The sequence below is a fragment of the Lepidothrix coronata genome, unplaced genomic scaffold (assembly GCF_001604755.1).
Source record: "Lepidothrix coronata isolate B3197 unplaced genomic scaffold, Lepidothrix_coronata-1.0 Scaffold6, whole genome shotgun sequence".
NCBI classification, from domain to species: Eukaryota; Metazoa; Chordata; class Aves; order Passeriformes; family Pipridae; genus Lepidothrix; species Lepidothrix coronata.
This window is the reverse complement of record NW_016690186.1, coordinates 8,388,328-8,407,537: the sequence shown is the minus strand read 5'-3', so window position 1 is coordinate 8,407,537 and position 19,210 is coordinate 8,388,328. Positions and strand designations below refer to the sequence as shown.

The following is a 19,210-nucleotide window of genomic DNA, read 5'->3' as shown; positions in this document are numbered from 1 at the left end:
TAATAAAGGAAGATTTACTGTAGCCCCTTCATTGAGATTCTGAAATTTTTGTTTGTAACATAAATGTTAGTGTGTTTCAGAGTATGGGTGTGTAATTTAATTGCCAGGGGAATAACTTACTCTCTAAAAATTATACTAGGCAAAGAAACAAAATTTAACCCCAGTTTTAGTCAACACTCTAGATCAGAATCTCAGTTAACAACCGCATGTGTCGCCAGTGCGTAAGATTTCGTCTGAGATGATCTTTTTAATTTATTGTGTTTCAGGGCCAGTTTTGTGATTACTGCAATGCTGCTGATCCCAGCAAAGCTCACCCGGTAACCAATGCAATTGATGGCACGGAGCGCTGGTGGCAGAGTCCTCCTCTTTCTATGGGCTTGAAGTACAATGAAGTCAATGTCACTTTAGATCTGGGACAGGTAAGTGCATGAGCAGTTGGGTGAAGTTTGATCATTTCTTGCATTTATAAATATGCTTTGCAATTGGGGGAGACTTTTGAACTGATGATTTTGACTTCCAACAGCACAGCTTTTTTGTCTGATTTATGTATGTCGGTATTTTTTTTGCTGAGTTAACTATATTAAAGTGATTATTTTCCTTTAGGAATTTGGAAGGTAGGAGTTCCTGCCACTGGCATCACATAAATGGTGTGCTTTTTTGCACAGACATTTTAACTTGTTAACCTGAGGTTACACAGGAGGACCTCTTAGTTGAGGGCTCTGTCTTCCATTTAATATTTTCCTTTTCCATGAGCACAGAGAGACTGCATGATCTCTGTGCATGTACGTGATTTGAGAATAATGTTTGGAGTCTGCTTTTGCCTCAGGGGTCCTTCTGGTTTCTCTGTCATCCAGCAAGATCTTCATGATAGACAAATACTGATAACATGGTCTAAAAGGGAAGGGACAGCAAAACCAATGTAATATTAATTAATAATGAGACAGTAACATGAGCACCCATATTTCCTGTGCAAGTGATGGGCAAGTAGCTGAGTAAAGCCTCTGTATATGTATTTTAAGTCACAGGGATGGATTCTCAGCTGCCATAATTGGGCACTGATCCAGTGAAATTAGTTGCGCTGTGCAAGTTCACAACAGCTGAAAATATATGACTATAAATACATGTGTGGGTCTACATAGTATATGTATATGTGTGCATGTATATTTTGGACAGTAGTAACTGTTTATTGACTGATTATATTGGACAGGACTTTTTCAGTGGGCGTTCAATGTAGTTGACAGCAAAGGGAGGGATAACTAAGCAAATGTTTCTCTCTGAGACTCACCTACCATTTTACTGGGGATTCAGGTGCAACGTATTTTACGTCTTCTGTTACATGGTGTTTTACTGCTTGTGTCCCTCACATGTCTGTAATGGTTCTCATTTTGAGAATATCTTCATTAGGTGTTTTTGTATCTGGTATAGCCGCAGTGCAGAAAGGCCAGACAGTTAAAGACAGAGGATATCAGTAATTTAAACCAAATTGCTGTGAATTCTGAATTTGTATTTCTTTTGATTACACTAATAACATGCCTATTTTCTTAGTTGCTTTTCTGCACTGTGCCATGAAAGAAAGGAGAGCTATGTAGAAGCTAATGAATTTTGAGGCCACAGCATCAACATTAGCTTGGTAGACAGTAGCTTGACCCTTGTGAGTTGTGTTGCTCTTTCTGCTACACTGTACAGTTGAGGGGGGTTGTATCCCCACTGCTTTGTGCTCCTGTGAAGCAAGTCTCTCAGTTGTTCTTTTCCAGCAAACTCCAGGGAAATGTTTGTTTCAGGCTGAACAAGCAGACTTGGGACACTGAATGCAGAGCAGGGTGCTATGAATAGGCACAGGAAGGCAATCGCTTCCCAGTAAGGCAGACCTTGCTTTTTGAGCTGTTTGTTAGGGTCTCTGCAAGACACAGGATTAGGTTACAGGCTGTAATTTGTCTTGTGGTGTAACCCAGTATATTTGTGACCAATGCTTGTGCTGCATCACCATCACCCTCTTGTTTAACACGTTGCTCCATCCAAAACTTTTATTCCCACTGTGCACTTGTTATCTTCTTTGGAGAACCTACTAACACACATCATACTTTTTATGTGGAGTTAACTTCTGAGAAACCTCCTTCTTTCAGGGGAAGGATATGAACTGAGTGCCCTCTTCTCATAAGACTCCTTGGAGACCAATTGCTATGTGTTTCTCATTACTATGATATGTCTTGGAAAGGTGATTCTGAACTCCCTTACTTGGAAACAAGAGGAACAAGACAAAGGTGAAAATTACCTCAGGTCTTGTGATCAGGAAGGAATCATTTTAGCTGCTGGATGGATGAGGGTTTAGTAGGATTCATATATTGTTTTTTTCCCCCATTTCAGGGACATTATATTATATCTGCATTCATCCAGTTAAAGCTTAATCTCAGGATTTGTTTGAATTTGAGATTCGCTTTTGACGTTTTACTTTGTAGTCTCACACCCCAAATTCATATAGTAGCACACAGTACTATTAATGAAGAAGAACAGTAAACACTGTGACAGAGTAAGTCTATTCAAGAGAACAGGTAAACACTGAGACCCCAATTCACCTTACCTTACTTCAGGGTCCTAAATACTAAGAGCTTGGTGTGTGTTAGTCATGCAGACTTTCTTAGTTAACAGAGACAATTTTTCAGAGCGCAGTTCCCCCTCGGGTGAGCTGAGATGAAGGGTTTGGTTTTTAAGGAAAAATAAATCTTAAAGTTAGATATGTGTCTAAACACTTTGCAGAACCACAGGCTGTAATATTGAAAAGATAGCAGGGATGTACTTTTCCTCACTGAATATTTGTCCTCTTTGTGGTTTTGTTTTTGTGGGTTTTTTTGTTTTTAATACAAGTCACCTTTTTCTGCAAACAAAATACGGAAATGTTTTTGCATGTGCAGAATGTGACAATGAGTAAGGTACATATGCGTGCAGAGAAGCAATGACTGAGTGTAAGCTGGTCATCAAGTATCCACAATTAGAGGAAGCAAAATTTAGAGCAGAGTCAAAAGCTTTTAATTTACTATGTTCCTGCTCTATATCTTTCTGATTGAGAGCAGAGTCCCAGTGGAGCCTTTTGCCATGGTCTCATAACAATATTTAATCGAATAGTTGCACCACTGTGGAAGTTTTAGCATTCGCTACAATGGAGTTGGAACAGAACACCCACCTGGTCCTGCTTCTGTTTCACAAGGGCTAGGGGTGATTTTGAAAGTCAAAATCCCTTCAGGATGCTAAAGCTTTCTGCTAGAAGAATGCTCATTTTGCTGCACTTTGTAATATGAGAAAAAGCAAAAACCTTAAAGCAAAAGCCCTGCTTTACTTCCCTTTCTGACTTTCTGTACTATAGTTACACTTCTAATCAATCACAGTCCTTCTGAATAACAATTATAATGTTGATCCCTGAGGCTGTCTCTCCGTTCTGTTAACATACCTGCTTACACTGTGGCTATTCCTGACTTGTTTAAAGTATTTGGATCAAATGAAGTCTCAGTTATTCCTTTAATTGGTCATGTTTTTCCCGATGTAGTTTTCACCATATTTTAAACTTCTGAATTCAGAATGTCTGGCTGAAGTTAATTGCCCTTCCCCTGACTCTTTGGATTGCCTAATTTTAGCAGGTGTGCCCTCATCTTTGGCTTGCTTAATGCTCAGCAGATATTACAGTAACACTCCCCCAGGTATTTTTTTGAACTTTGTCTTCAGAAGAAGATGAAGGTTCAGTATAGCGTATGATGAAAAAGAAATGTCTAACTATTACACTTCAAAAAGTATAGCCCACAAATTTTATTGTTGCTTTAGTTATATGTTTTTTTTACTGTGCTTTTGTGGCAATAATGTAGTGCTGAAAGACTCAAGCTTGGTGAAGTCTTGTGCGCTAATATGTTCAATAATTTTTATGTAATAATGTTATTAGTCACTGTTGTAAATTAAAGGCACACAGTGGAATGTAATGTCCAAATTAGTACTTTTATTAGGGAAGGAGACAAACTCAACCATAAATTTAAGATAAGTGCTATGGCCTGTGGAGGAGTTCATGATTTTGTTTTCTGCCAATTAAAGCATATAAACATTTTGTAAAAAGCCTCACAGTTTGTTACATCTTCTGAGTTGCTTTTATATGGTAGGGGTTTAATTTTTATGTTTGATAACAATCCTTTATGTCCGTAGGTTTGTTGTGGTGAATATAAGTAGCTCTGACTAACTGTTGTCATTAAAAACAGTTGTTCTTAACTTATAAAGGATTGACATAATAATTTTAAATGTTTCTGAAGTTGCAGTTAATTTAATTATCCCTCTGTAAAATGTAGTATCCTGTAGGCCCTTCTCCTGTAGGGAGAATCTGTCAAGGTGGTGGGAAATTTATCGTAAGCTATGTTGAACTGGGCTTCCAAAAATAGTCATTGCACTCATTGTACTTGGCTGTTAAAGACTTTGTAGTATTGCTGACCCTGAAATTAGGCCCAGGTCTGGTGTGAAATTGCATAACCTCTGTAATAACACTGAGAAGTCCTACAGATTAGGGCATGAGAACCACTGCATGAAGCTTCTGCAGTCCTACAGAACTGCCCCAGCAGTAAGTCAAAGCCTTTCGTCTGGAGCCCCTGCTTGGCTCTGAATCCACAGCAACACCGAGCCCTGCTCTGTGGTTCACACTGAGGAGAAAGGGCTTTTTTTAGTCTGGGGAAGGTACTATATCATCCCTACGGTACCCAAAAATGGGTGTTACTTCATATTAGAGAAGTCTGGTTCTGAGTGCTTCAGTTTGTGCAGGAAGCTCATTTGGGATCATGCCACAAAACAATATGCTTTGAAATTAGTTGTGATTTTTGGCTCATACCACAGTGAGGTGTATCTAGTTGTAAACTCTAGATTAACACAACTTCAGCTGATCAAGTAGCAGCTGCCTGATGGAATTTTCTAAAAGTTGTATCAGGTAATACATGTTCCATTTATTCGTCAGTCACACTACAAGCAGCTCATTCAGAACTGAGCTGCCAGCCTTAATCAGGGAAATACCCTTTATACATTATTTCTTGCTTATGTGTTATCCTTTAAGATGTAGTCAATGTGTTGTGATTTCTTCAAGCTTTAATTAAAACCTTTATGAATGGCTTAGAATTTTTTCCTTATGTTTGCATTAATAGGTGGGTGTCATTGGCTTTAAAATGCATTTTTAATTCTAAGTTGGCATTATTCTCAAAATAAAACCTTGCAAGTCTTGCTCTCCTTTGCTTTCCTGACACTGTCTTCCTCTGATTCTTGCTCAGCATCCCTTTAGGAAGATCTTTGTTCCCGTTCATTGATCTCACTTCCATCCCTTCATGTCTGTACTTCTGTTTCACCCCCCTTCCTTTTCATACTCATTCCTACATGATACTTTCATTTTGTGATCTGTTGTTCTAAATACCTCACTCTCAACACAATATAGTAAGAGCAGAACCTCTGCAATTCCCTAGGTTGCCTTCCACTGCTGACAGTACTACTATGTTCTTTTTACTTTGGACTATAGCCCTTATAGGGGGACGTTTATCTTCTGGACAACTGAGGGCTGAATCGTACAAATCCTTTCCCACGTGAATAGCTTCAGTGTTCTGGGAGGAAATAGGCCATATGTAAGAAATAATTATGAGCATTGAGTTGGTCTTTGTCCGAATCCCAGTGGAAAAGTGGCTGCATGAGAAATTTCAGGAAAATAACTGACAGTCCTTGATGTATTTGCCTGCAGCCTTGGCAAAAAGACCAAGGACTGATTGAACCTGAAGAATGGGCTACCCTTTCGTTTCTGAAAGCAGTTCCTCCTTCTAGAGTATTGCCTGCGAAATGTATGGAGAGCTTCTCCCTTCTGGTCCTGCCATCAACTGGGATAGAGAAAAGATCTCCAGATGTGCCAATGAGGCATATGCACAGGCACTGACTTACCTAACTAAATATGCTCTCTAACATCAGTGGCTAGTTAAATGAAAGCATGATGTGAATACAATGTGCGCAGAGATAACTGAACAACGTTGGAATTCTTGTGCTTATTCCTGACTTCTGCACCCCAGGCTGTGATGCTGGCACACAAGGAATAACTTCTGCATGCTGTGCAGTGGGAACCTCTCCAGTCACTGTCACTCTTTACAGGTGTAGACATTGCTGTGTGTATTTGTACACAATTAAGCACATTCAGAAGATCTAATGCCTCTCAGATACTACCCACACATGATTTTCTCTGCATGTCTGCTATGGCTACTCTTCCACATGCCCAGAAGAGTAGCTGGAAACTGCCAGAAAGACTGGGTCAGCTCTCTCTAGTTGGCATTTTTTTATATTACCATTTAATCTGCAAAATACGTTGTTGAGAATTTGCCAAATACTGACTATCAGGAGTGTTTTATACCTATCTGGATCTGCAGGAGTGCCTCAAGTCCCACTAAGATATTTGAATAAAGGGAGTGCTTACCTCTTTGCAACTTCAAGAAATCAAAGCCTTTAATATTAACCAGAGTATATGGGATTTTTATTTCATTTAAATAGATGGTTACTTTTATGGCTTGGTCTTTGAGAGGAAACAACGCTCAAGACCTTAAGGCTTCATTACACTGAGAAAGTAATGGGCATGCACATGCCAACCCGGTGCAGTCAGTGGCACTAAGGTGTGGAGCAGATGCCAAGCACTCTTCCATAAATCCCACTCCTTCATCAGCCCACATCTGAGTTTAGTTTAGAATGATCATCAGATTTCTGTCTCTTCTGAGTAATGTGCAATGCCAACCACATTATTCAAGATAATGCCAGAAGCCTAGAGGAACAGTCTTACTATGTTGAGGGAAGTTTTGGTGGTTAGATATATCTGATAATACTGTCTTAGGAAATTCTATCCTGCTGGAAACAGCTGTTCTCCATACTTCTACAGCTCAGATTACACGAAGAAGGATTGCTGTGGTATCTTTCTGAACACGTCTTGAGATATATAGAATGCCACAGAGATGGTCTACCTGGATTTAGTTGGGTTCTTTTTACTACCACACTCCAGCACTTTTTATTCGTCATGAGCCAAAAAGGAAGAACAATCTTTTCCTACAGATGCTGCACACAGCATTATGATTGTTCGGAACATAGTGTGTTTTTATTTTGCGCTAGTTTGTGTCCAACACTCATCTTACAAGTCATTTCAGTATTTTAATATTCTGGTTTGAGTTTATGGTGGCAGGAATGGAGAAAAATGTGCTATATCTTTATATATGTATATCTAACTTCCTTCCATCTTCTCATGTATTTTAGGATTCCAACAAATCTTGAAAATTTCTCTGTATAAAGGGTTGTTTAAACTTTTAAGGAGAAAATAGAGAAAACATTTTAAACCAATATTATTGTGATTTCTGGAATTCTTATGAGAATGCAGTGGGTAACAGGAAGTTTTCTTTCTGTTGGGTTAAAATAAGTAGTGTGCATGCTGTTAGAGGTCATGAATATTGTATCATTAACAATAATGGTACAGTGTACCTCTCAATCCATTTAAATGTGCTCTTTTAATGCAATCTTAAATTCACCTGTAAGAGCTTCTGTAAAAATCTCTCTGTCTTTATAATGTAATGTTGGTAATATGTGACACTGAATTTTAATTTTCATTCTCAGATGAGGAGGGCATTTTGCTCACTCTGCTGGATGATTTTTAAAAACTTTTTCTGGGTTTTTGTGAATCTTCAAGGTCACTGACTGCAAGAACACTTCAAATCTGAACTTGAGTGAACAGGAAAAAGTCACATCAATATCAGACTAGTTAAATTCAAACTGTTGATAATCCATCAGGTTTCAACTATGCTGCTAGATTACAGGATACAATGTTTGACACTTAGAGTAATACATCCTCTCTCAAGCATGCATTTCCAGAGTGGATTGTTTCCAGTAATGGAAACAAAGTGCTGTTTCTACTTTTAAACTTAGTTCTATATTAATACAAGAAAATTATAAGAATTTTGATTGAGCCACATTTCAGGCTTTTTTTGGTGAAAATGTTTTTTACTATTATATAGTTGCACCAAAAAAGCTGTTATTTTGACCCTTATTTAACGTTTTAACAAATCTTTTGAAGGAACAAGTATTTTTTTTATGAAAGAAATTCAGCTTAAAAGCAACCAAATAAACTTTTTTTCAAAAATTAAGACACGTTCCTTTTCCCCTCAAGACTGAATGGCTGAAGAAACACATTGCTCTCAGTTTAATCTGCCTTTTTTTACAGGGTAGGTCTTAGGTTGGGATCAAGATTTAAATTAGTGAGATGCCAGCTTAGAATATGTGATTAAAATTGGCTATAATAGTTGTTTTTCTAGGTCTTATGTCAGCAAGATTACTCTTTTAGCTTTAGCAAGGGTGTATTTTCTAAGCCAGTGGTTAATTTGCTTCTGTTGTTGCCTCATCAGATTTGGAGAGAGATCATTCATCAACTTGGTCAGTATTTAATTGTGGTGGAAGTTTGGATATTCAGGATGCTATTCTATATTGTTGATCCAGGTCAAAACCAAGTCATAGGCACTCGTGAAGTCAGAAGCAGGACAGGTGGTAGGGTTGGTGACTGTGTTTTGGTGATATACTGTCATTAACTAACACTAATTTAATTTTTATCAAGACTTACCCCTCTCCCCTTCCTGAATGTGACTGCACAAACCTAAGCAGTATTTCAGACTGTGAGATGTTAGGAGAGCTACATGTGAATTGAAGGTTTTCCTATGCAATAGTAATGTGAAGTTGCCATGTTTTTTTTTAACTTCATTTTGTGATTTGCATGGAAATAGGCAAAGAGTGGTGCTGGGAGGCAGTTCTCTAAGCATTGGCAGACTTACGGAGTTCCTCATATAAAACACACGTTGGTCAGTATTTCAGTTTCACATGCATTGAGTAGTCATAGGCGTAAGCAAATTGCACAGTTGGATAGCAGATGTGGCATACAGGTGTTTGACAGGTGCTATGTGTTGATTCGACTGTTGTGTGCCTTCATTTTGGCCACTTTCTTTAGATGTGTATGAAAGGTTATAGTCCAGAGTGACACCGATGTGTAAGTGGGCTTGTCTCGTATTTCTTCAGCGGTGTGAAAATACTGTGGAAAAGGAATTCACTCCAATATTTTTCTGACTCTTTGGAGAAGGTATCGCTTCTTGTGAGAGATGAGATGAGAATGGCTGTGTCAGCATTTTGAGTAGCATCTGAGTAAAAGAATATAATGACTGTATGACAAGCTGAAGCAGATGTCATCTGCTGTTTTGGAGAGTAGGTAGGTAGGTCATTGTTGTAATGATTCTACAACATGACTACAAGCAATGGAGCCCTGGAAAAGGCAGGACTTTGTCTACATGCTTCCTTCATTTCCTCTTGAGATTTCTAATTTAATCATTTGTCTTGATTAAATCTGTGTCATTCAAAACATAGACTGTTATCTTGCTAATGTGCACGTAAGGATGGGACTTCTAAAGACCTTGAAATATAAAGGAAGAAAGATTATTCATAGATAGGCAGTTGCCTGCCGAGTGGAAACCTGGTTTGAACACATAAATGCCCCTTGAGAGATTCAGCTGAGTTAAAACAGGAATATAAAACACCTTATTTCTTTAGGAATTTCAGAAGTATTATGCTTTTCTGAAAGTATACCAGTCTTTGCACTGAATAGCCATACTGGATGACATGTAATGTCTGTATGGCCAATATCCCTCTTGGTGGTCCCAGTTGGTGTGACAGCTATTGAACTGTTCCTAGCTGGCAGCTGAATGGGCCAGGCATGCCAAAAGATGCTGTTCCCAGTTTGTGGTTGAGAGCTTGTATGCACTTGTGGTTTGGAGTCTAATAACATTTGCAAAGTATTAGCTTCAGGGTTATGACATTTGTGAGGTTTGCGCAAAGATAAACTGCTTGGATGTGTTTGATGTGGGGGCTCTGGCATCAGGTGCTTGACAAACCTTTGACTGTAACTCTCCCATCAAAGTAAGAATCTCCTGCCAGCAGATAATTCTCAAGTGAGCTTGTTGAGGGGGAAATTCCAGTGCAGCTTCACTTGAATATTGACTGTACCTCAGTATTGGTTCACTTTTATTGGCAGCTCCTATCCATGTTGTGGTTGTTTAAATTTTAGATGACCTTTAGAATCAATCTGTTCAGCTTTTTGTGAAAAGATAGTTTTTACTGATGTTCTCGGTTTTATGACTGTGGATTGTCCCAAGAGGCTTTACAGTAAGACACCTTTTCTTGTCAAATCCGTTTTTACTCTAATGTTTGGGAGCTTTCTGTCTCTGTGGTCTATCTCTGTGATACACAATGAGCACCTTGGCCTTAGAAACCTTGAGCTGATGAAGCTCTTTGAGCTGTTGCAGACAGTGAATGAGCTACCAGTCATAAGAATCTCTCCTGTGTTATTTCATACCCACAAAACTCCGGCGTGGCTTGCTTCTTCTACTTGGAAGGTCTGTCAAGTGGCAAAATTATCTGGAAATATTCTTAAAATGAGGAACAGGTTTCTGAGATTGCTATCAAACACAGGCAAAGGAGTCCCAGTGTTAAGGGTGCGTGTATTTTCTCTTACACCATTTTCATATTCCTTGACTACAAGCACAATTATGTGATTAACCAATGTATCAGGATTCTGCAAAAGTATCTTAGTTCAGTGATGTGTTGAGATGCTAACTTTTCAAGGTTAAGTACTATACCCTTAACACACCCAAGCAGTCTGTTGTCTGCACATTCAGACTGTTCTGAAATGTAGATGGCATTTAACACAGTCCTGTTGCAGTTGTCTTATACTTGAGCATGTTGCCAGGTGAGGTAGCCAGCTGAGAATCTGTCCTCTTATTTTAATGGGAATGAAACTGCAGAGAATAGCCTTCTCCCCATACACTAAAGAAAAGGTGTTTATTTGCATTGGTTTTGTTATTATGGTACTTTTATAGACTTCAAAAAAAGCTCCTGACAAGATCTATGTATATTCTGTTACCAGCTCTTCCATGTTGCCTATATCCTTATCAAGTTTGCAAATTCTCCTCGTCCAGATCTGTGGGTCTTAGAAAGATCAGTGGACTTTGGAAGAACTTACAGTCCCTGGCAATATTTTGCTTGTAAGTATCAATCCTTGTGTCACTGCCCTTTTGTTGGCAGGTTTCTTTAATCATTCACTCAGTAGCAGCTAATCTAACTGTGGGGTTCGCTGAAGATTTCAACTGCAGAGAAGACCGTGGATGTTAAATACATTTCTCTTTTCTTAGTTAGCTACATTAGATCAGTGATAAGAGTGTATGAGTATGATATTTTGAACGAGTAATTCAGCATGTGAATTTTTTTCACTCTCTTGGGAATTCTTGGTTTGTTTGTCTTGTTTTTTGGGTATGTCAGAACTGCAGGGTCCTTCATCCCATGGGACCCTGAAATTTCTTGCAAAAATCAAAGTGAAATACAATGCAAAATTTTGGAGTACCTACCTAACTTTTTTCTTTGTGATGATACGAGAAATACAGGGCCGTGTCTTGTCAGGCACCACTGAATTGCTTGGGAAGAGAAATGATTGTTTTTAGGAATTTCTGGTTTTCTGTGCTGAGCTACACAATCACTGTTATTATTCTATTATGGGATAGAGTTTACCTGAAAGCACAGGGGATTCTTCTTTGTTAATTTAAATCAGAACAATAATGTTTATTTTCACATATAAGATTAATTTTGTTCTTGCTTGGCTAGACTCAAAAGCAGATTGCTTGGAGCGCTTTGGAAAGGAAGCTAATCTTCCCGTGAGGAGGGACAACGATGTCCTTTGCACCACAGAGTACTCTCGCATTCTGCCTCTGGAAAATGGAGAGGTAAGTGCTTTTAGGAAGGTAATGTGTAATGCTGGAAGCAAACAGCATTGGTTTTGGAAGTTTGCTGGAAGTAATTTTTCAGCTATGACTGCTTGAATCCGTGTTAGTAAGTCCATAACCATGGTGAGATTTTGGGAGGGTGACTTGACTCCTCCTAAATTTCACTATTCCCTGTGCGGGTAGGGGCTCCTCAGAGCAACCCGTGTTGATATTTATCATAATTTAGGTACCTCACTATAGCCATATGCTTTTGAAGGTGTTGACTGCATTTTCTGAACACTTCCATTGTGTATGATAGAACTTAGTGCACCTAAATTGCTCATGTGAGTAAAGGCTGTAGAAACAGATATTTAACATTCAAGAATAAGTAGCTGTTTAAAAGAAGAATGTATAAAAATGCTGCATGTTTATAATATAATACATGTATTTGGAAAAAGTTGCCCTGATTTTTGCTATTGTTACTTGCTGGGCAGAACTGTGGTTTGTATTATTTGAATGAATGTTAAACTCTTGGTCGTGCTGATGGCTTCTCCTGGCATTCTCCTGATGTGGTTAGAATACAGATCTAAACTCCTCAAGAGTTATCCAGAGTTTTGAGCATTTTGAGCATGAATATTGGGATTCATATTAGAATAGAATTTGTTAACATATCTGTAAAATTCTCCTAATAAGATATTGTAAAGGATAATTTCCACAGAGGAACATTGCTAGTGCCATCTCCTATTATATGCTCTATGACTATTTCTGAAGGAGTTGTGCTGCAGTTGGAACAGTCATCATTCCCTTGTTACGTGCCTTAGAGTACAGGAGCCATTTGAAAATAGAAATCTGTTATCTGGATGGTTATAAATAAAGGAAAGTCTTTTATTAAGCCCGGTACGTACACACTAGATTGTTCATTCAATAGAGGTCCATGATTGCTAGGCTGCTGGCAGCTGTTTCTTTAGAAAATAAAAAAGTATTGGAGCCCTTGTTTTGGAAGTCAGACAAACCTGCTTTCATGTGAGGGGGTTTTCTAAAGCAACACTGTGTACTTTCCTCCAAAAGACCATTAATATGCTCGCAGGCACTGGACCTGGTAACAATAATATTTTCCAGGAATGTTTGTGCCTTAACCCAAAAATAAATGTGCTTTGGGAAGGGGCCAAAACCTGATGTTTTTACTCAGGCAAAACTCCCATTAACACTGTCAACTGTTAAAACAACTATTTGCAACTATTCCTATTGTTTTTTTCTATTAAGACACGTAATTTTTGCATGTAATACCTACTGTTTCCAAAACAGAGAGAGGCACTTTTTTTAAATTTTTTTTCCAGTGTGCCATATGGATAATAAGAATTCAGGAAGGGCCAAGACTAACACCACTATTTTTCCCAATATCCTGGCTTCAGCATGAAATGCCTAGTTGTTACAGCAAATAAGTTCAGAAACAATAGTCAGTTTTTGGGTTCTTTTATTTATTTTGCTTTGTGCCGCTGCTGGCACTTGCAGTTGATATATTTTAACAAAAATGTGCTTACTTCTTTGTTAGGTCGTAGTATCTTTGGTAAATGGCCGCCCAGGAGCAAAAAACTTCACTTATTCCCCTAATCTTCGAGAATTCACAAAAGCAACAAACATTCGCCTTCGTTTTCTCAGAACTAATACTCTTCTTGGACACTTGATATCCAAAGCTCAGCGGGACCCCACTGTAACTCGCAGAGTAAGTACTGTTTTCACTGAGACGTGTGTACTCAACAGTCACATTAAAGCATGTTAGAGACCAAAAAATGGTCTGAACGTTTTAAGTTTGCAACATGCTAACAATGAAATTTGCGCTGACTCGCCTTTAAATCCCCATATTTTCTCCAGGTTCATTTGAGACAAGAAGGTAACTAGGTGAGCACAGATTTATGGAGGGGAAGTAGTGATTAATGATTTTGTAACAGACAATCTTCATTCTCTGCTTTCTAATATGGAAGGAAGTTTGGTGCATCATAGGAGCTATGAAGAGCCAAAGCAGAAATATTCTAAACAATCTTACACAGAACTGAGGAACCAAATATCTTCAACTTTTTTTGAAACTACTTTCTGTTATTTGTATCCAAAGAAAAATTCTCTGTAAACGGTACCTGAATTTCTGAAGGAACAGGAATCAAAGGCTGTACTTGAAAGTTACTATCCTTCCACAAATTGTTCGAGATGTCTAGGTGTTTTCTGTGGATTTTGGGCAATCTAAGAGCTTGAAGGCTGAAGTCCCACTCCACTTCGGTGGGGAAATGTAAGAAAATTCAGCTTCCTCAAGGGAACACCAGACAGAAATTCATATACTTACAGAGATTGAAGACTTTATATTGTATTGCTATTTTTAACCTTTTCTTTTAAAATGAAGATCTAGTAACAATTGGAGGAAGCCCTGGGGTGAGGCACTGCACAAATGCGTGTGAGCATTTTGGTACTGGAAAACATAAAGCTATTCCAGTTATTTGATAGCAGTTTCATTAATTGCCTTTATTGTCTTAAGTAAACTCTGAGATGTTGCTTGCAGGCAGATGTAAATGCAGTATTTTGATTACTTGGTGAGCAGCACAGCTTTAGTATGAAGAACTTTTGATGTTATCCTAGCCACAGGGTGTAGGATAGATGAATGAAATGTCAAGCGTTTTATTAAATTGCTAAAAGAGAGTGCAAATTTTTATTTAGAGACCTTCCAAGTCTATGAAATAGTTAATAGTCTTAAAAAAATCTTTATGTTAAACTTATTACAGAAACAGATGAAAACTTAGGGATACTAAGCAGGTTTGCAGATGACACAAACCTGGGAGGAGCTCTTGACTCCGTCAAAGGCAGAGAGGTCCTGCAGAGAGACCTTGACAAATTAGAGGACTGGGCAATCACAAACCTTATGAAGTTCAACAAGGTGAAGTGCCGGATTCTGCACCTGGGATGGGGCAACCTGGAATGTTTGTACAGACTGGGGATTGAGGTGCTGGAAAGCAGTGCCACGGAAAGGGACCTGGGGGTCCTGGTCGATGGCAAGTTGAATGTGAGTCAGCAGTGCCCTGGCAGCCAGGAGGGCCAACCCTGTCCTGGGGGGCATCAGGCACAGCATCGCCAGCCGGTTGAGAGAGGGGATTGTCCCACTCTGCTCTGCACTGGTGCAGCCTCACCTTGAATAGCGTATGCACTTTTGGGCACTGCAATATAAGAAAGACATTAAGCTGTTAGAGAGTCTCCAGAGGAGGGCAACAGACGTGGTGAAGGGCCTTGAGGGGAAGCCGTATGAGGAGCAGCTGAGGTCACTTGGTCTGTTCAGCCTTGAGAAGAGGAGACTGAGGGGAGACCTCATTACAGTTACAACTTTCTCATGAGGGGAAGAGGAGAGGCAGGCACTGATCTCTTCTATGTGGTGACCAGTGACAGAACTCGAGGGAATGGCCTGAAGTTGTGTCAGAGGAAGTCTAGGTTGCATATTAGGAAAAGTTTTTTCATCCAGAGGGTGGTTGGGCACTGGAACAGGCTCCCCAGGAAAGTGGCCACAGCACCAAGTCTGACAGAGTTCAAGAAGCCTTTGGACAGCGCTCTGAGGTACATGGTGTCTTTTGTATTAGAGAGCACAAATCTGGCCACAGCACTCCAGGTGTGGCCTCACTAATGCTGAATAAAGGAGAAGGATCACAACAGAGAGAGTCTAGGCTTATAGGGGATGTACTGTGAATAGAGTGAGCACAGGAGATGTACCTGCATGACGTTGCAACTCTTTTTCTCTTTGTCCTCCAGTGGCTTTATCTGCCTCTTTAATTTTTCTGAAGGAGTATCAATCTGTACAACCAGCTCTCTGTTCTGCCTGGCCATAAGGAGACAAGGAAACAGCTTCTGAGCTACAAAAATGTATGCAGAAGTTGCTATTGATATATGTATACTAATGATATTTCCACTGAGTTGAACCAACTAAATTTTTTTTTGCCTGTATGCCTGGAAGGCATGGGGATGAGATACAAAGTGGTTCAACTTCAGGTCACAGTTTCAAATCCATCTTCAGCCATGAGTGATTTTGACCAAGGTGGTAATTTCAGTCTTTTTCTACTGTTTAGTGATAGTTTTTGACTGAATGGGGAAACTACACTGCCCTTACCAGCATGTCCTGTTTGTTGATCAGACCACGGTCTCATGAACTGATGTGTTGACAGTAATTTACATCTCCATCCTCAACCTGACTTGGAACAAGCTTTGGGCTTGGGTACTGGTGACTGTGTAGCTGCTGGGGAATGGAGAGCTTCAGCAACATGTGTTTTTTGTGAGCTGCACAAGCCTGCTCCTTTTAGGTGCCCCATGGGTATTTGATTTGCTGGATGTCTCATACTGAGACATCACCATCAACAGAAGGTTGATTGTTGGCTACCTGATTTGGCTTTTTGTAAAGTTGTGCCTTTAAAGTTCTAATAAGCAAGATTTAACAATGTGATGTTGGTATTTCTGACATACTACAAGTAAGGAAATACTTGTATATAAATACAAGAAGTATATAAATACTTCTTGTGCTTGTTCCACAGTATTACTACAGTATAAAGGACATCAGTATTGGTGGTCGATGTGTTTGCCATGGCCATGCTGAAGAATGTAAGGCAAAGAGTGCTGAAAACCAATACCAGTAAGTAAATGGAGCATAACATGGATTTAATAAAAACAATACATAAATATTTTCAAATGATCTTTTTTAATTATAGAATGATACGGTCTTACGGCGATTTTTTCCATTACATTTTAGAAAAAATAGAATCTACTAATGATTAACAAGAAAACATGTCAAGAGGGAATTATATTTAATGGGAAATATAATAATAAAAAGTCTTTACTTGGAGTTTTCTTTTTAATTGAAATAGAAGCTTGGCAGATTGAATAATTTCTTAGAAACCCTTTGTTCTTTTTGGAAACGTGAATTGATATGACCTCTTACAGCAGGAAATCCAACTCAGAAACAAAATCAGTGAACTTCATAGAGGTATTGAGCATTATAACTGAGCTCAGCCTAGATTCAGTCGCTTTCAATCATTACTAGAAAAAAATAACCATTCCTTTTCCTTGTGAAGTTTATGATCTCCACATTGATTTCACAAAGAGTTAGATCAGACTCCTCGGCTCACCTGCTATATGGAAGTGACTGAATAGTCAGGCTGTCTAAAACATATTTTAAAAACCTGGTTTAAACCAGCTGTTGCTTTTATCCATGATGGCATTGAAACAATCTTATATCAGGGCAATGCAATATTTTCTGTTGTGTTTTAATGAACAGCAAGTGGGGAGATGAGTGCTTCCATTCAAGATGTCTATATTAGAGAAGAGTAAGTACAGAAATGATAAAATCTACAGGAATAGGATGGTTATACTTAAAATTTATTATCATTTATTATTAGACTACATAGATAAGAGAGGAAAATTGGAAAAGGCCTCTCCAGTCTCAAAGTCTTTGTTCTTCCTGGGATTTAGTTGCTATGCATGATAGACCTAGCCCATAATTAAAGCCTGCTTTTTACATAGGCTATTCAGCTAAATTAAAAAAAAATTAATTTCTCGATGAATAGAGAAATTTTTAAAATATTATTTTTAAAATAATTATTAAAATAATTATTTCTAAAATAATAGATGAAGTTATGATCTTGGTTTATTAAAAACACTGATAAAATCATTGTAAACAAAGCATAATGAAAAAATTATGAAAGTGTGCATATAAAGGTGATAAATATTTTGATTTATTGTGGGTCAACAAACCTAAGCCTTGGAATGAAGCTGAAATAGAATACAGCCTAAATTGTTATATATCATCTTTGTTTAATATTCTAGAATAGTTTCATAATCCAGTCTATTAAATCCAATTATAAATGTTCTCTGTAAGTAATCTGTGCTAATAAACTCATAATTACATGGTTAAAGTAGTCAATCATGAAGAATTTTATGGAAGTTCCAAAATGTTCCAGTATTACTGGTTGACCTCTTTACATGTGAGCTTATATCCTGTCCTTTTCACGCATATGTTAGTCTTGGACTGCAGTAAAATTAAGAAAAATAATAATTTTCATTTAAAAAATTAAGAAAAAACATTGAAACTCAGCTTCGTTAAGAGCGTTTCTCATCTGTAGGTTTCAGTGTGAATGTCAGCATAACACTTGTGGGGAAACCTGTGATCACTGCTGCCCTGGATATAATCAGAAACAATGGCAACCTGCAACAGCTGGGAGCACAAACATATGTGAACGTGAGTAGCCAAAAAGATGGTGGGTTAAAAGGGGTATTGACAAGATGGTGGGAATTAGCTGCAGCACACATGTTCATTGAACTTAACTAGCACACTGCATGTTTTAACACCCTTTTTTCTTTACAGAGGAAATTCTTTCCATACAGCAATGAGAAAAAGATGATGCAGTGAATATTATTTATGTTCTTCTTTCTTACTAAACATCTAAAATACTAATTTGTGTGAAAATATGACATGAGAAAGGTGGAAGCTTTCTTGTAGTACACTGAGTCAACATCTCTCCCCAGTCATAGCTGTCTGCTGACAGACTGTGGATTCCCCCAAAAGAGCAGAGACTAGAGGCATCTTGGTGTTCAGATTGCAGAGAGATTGCTCAAGGCTGCTGCTACTTACAGGTGTTTGAGCTGCCCTCCCTTCTCATGCTGATAGTTGTCCCTCGCTGACTGTATGTCAGTGGGCAAAAAGGTGTTCCTGCTGGGGAGTCCTGGTGATCCCACACTTGTAGTTGGGAGTTTGGAGTGTGCTAGCCAGACAAAGTAGCCAATCTGGAGAAGGCCACTCATTCGCCTTTCTCCCACTTCCCTGTCTTTTATTCTTTTGTTAAAGAAAGCGACGGCACGGACTCTCTTTTGGTGATGGTTATGTGCTGTCACACAGAGGTGTTTTGCATCCCTCTGGCCAGAAACCAGGTAGTGTGGTACAGAAAGTGTTGCAACCTTTGTGCACAGCCATCTCCTTTGTGTCTGGCCCAATCTATATTTCCCGTCTGCCTTTCCTGAGAGTAGCATAGCCAGTGGGTACAAACTGTTAACAGGAGAACTTTATTCGAAAGCCAAAGAGATGTACCTATATAATTAGTTTGAGGAATAAAGAGATGACTTGTTTAATGAAAACTGCAGTAGTGTGACTTGGGAGGGGGAAGGGAGGTTGTGTGTGATTAAAATGTTTGATAGGAAGTAGGCATGTTGGGACAGTTTTCGAACAATATCTGAAACCTCATTCAAGTTCCCCTGTTTGAAAGGAAAATATTGTCTGCCAGAAAAGAGATAGGTAAAGAGCATAAATAATGTCATGTTTTTTAAAGAGTGAGTTTATAGAATATCATCTACAAGATTCTGAGCCAAAACAACTGTTTCTAAGTGCCTCTGAAAAAAAT

General features: G+C 38.7%; 1 protein-coding gene across 4 annotated transcripts in view; it reads left to right on the top strand.

The window, feature by feature from the left end:
* The first annotated feature begins 310 nt into the window (after nt 1-310).
* LAMA3 (laminin subunit alpha 3) overlaps nt 311-19,210 on the top strand; it is a 106,917-nt gene continuing 88,017 nt past the window's right edge. For all 4 annotated transcript variants that reach the window (XM_017833417.1, XM_017833411.1, XM_017833427.1 and 1 more), the window contains exons 1-6: nt 311-419; nt 10,973-11,090; nt 11,704-11,822; nt 13,354-13,524; nt 16,355-16,452; nt 17,939-18,054. In XM_017833417.1, coding sequence (XP_017688906.1) covers nt 372-419; nt 10,973-11,090; nt 11,704-11,822; nt 13,354-13,524; nt 16,355-16,452; nt 17,939-18,054 — 670 coding nt within the window. In that variant the 5' untranslated portion in view covers nt 311-371. The remainder of the gene's footprint in view (nt 420-10,972; nt 11,091-11,703; nt 11,823-13,353; nt 13,525-16,354; nt 16,453-17,938; nt 18,055-19,210) is intronic.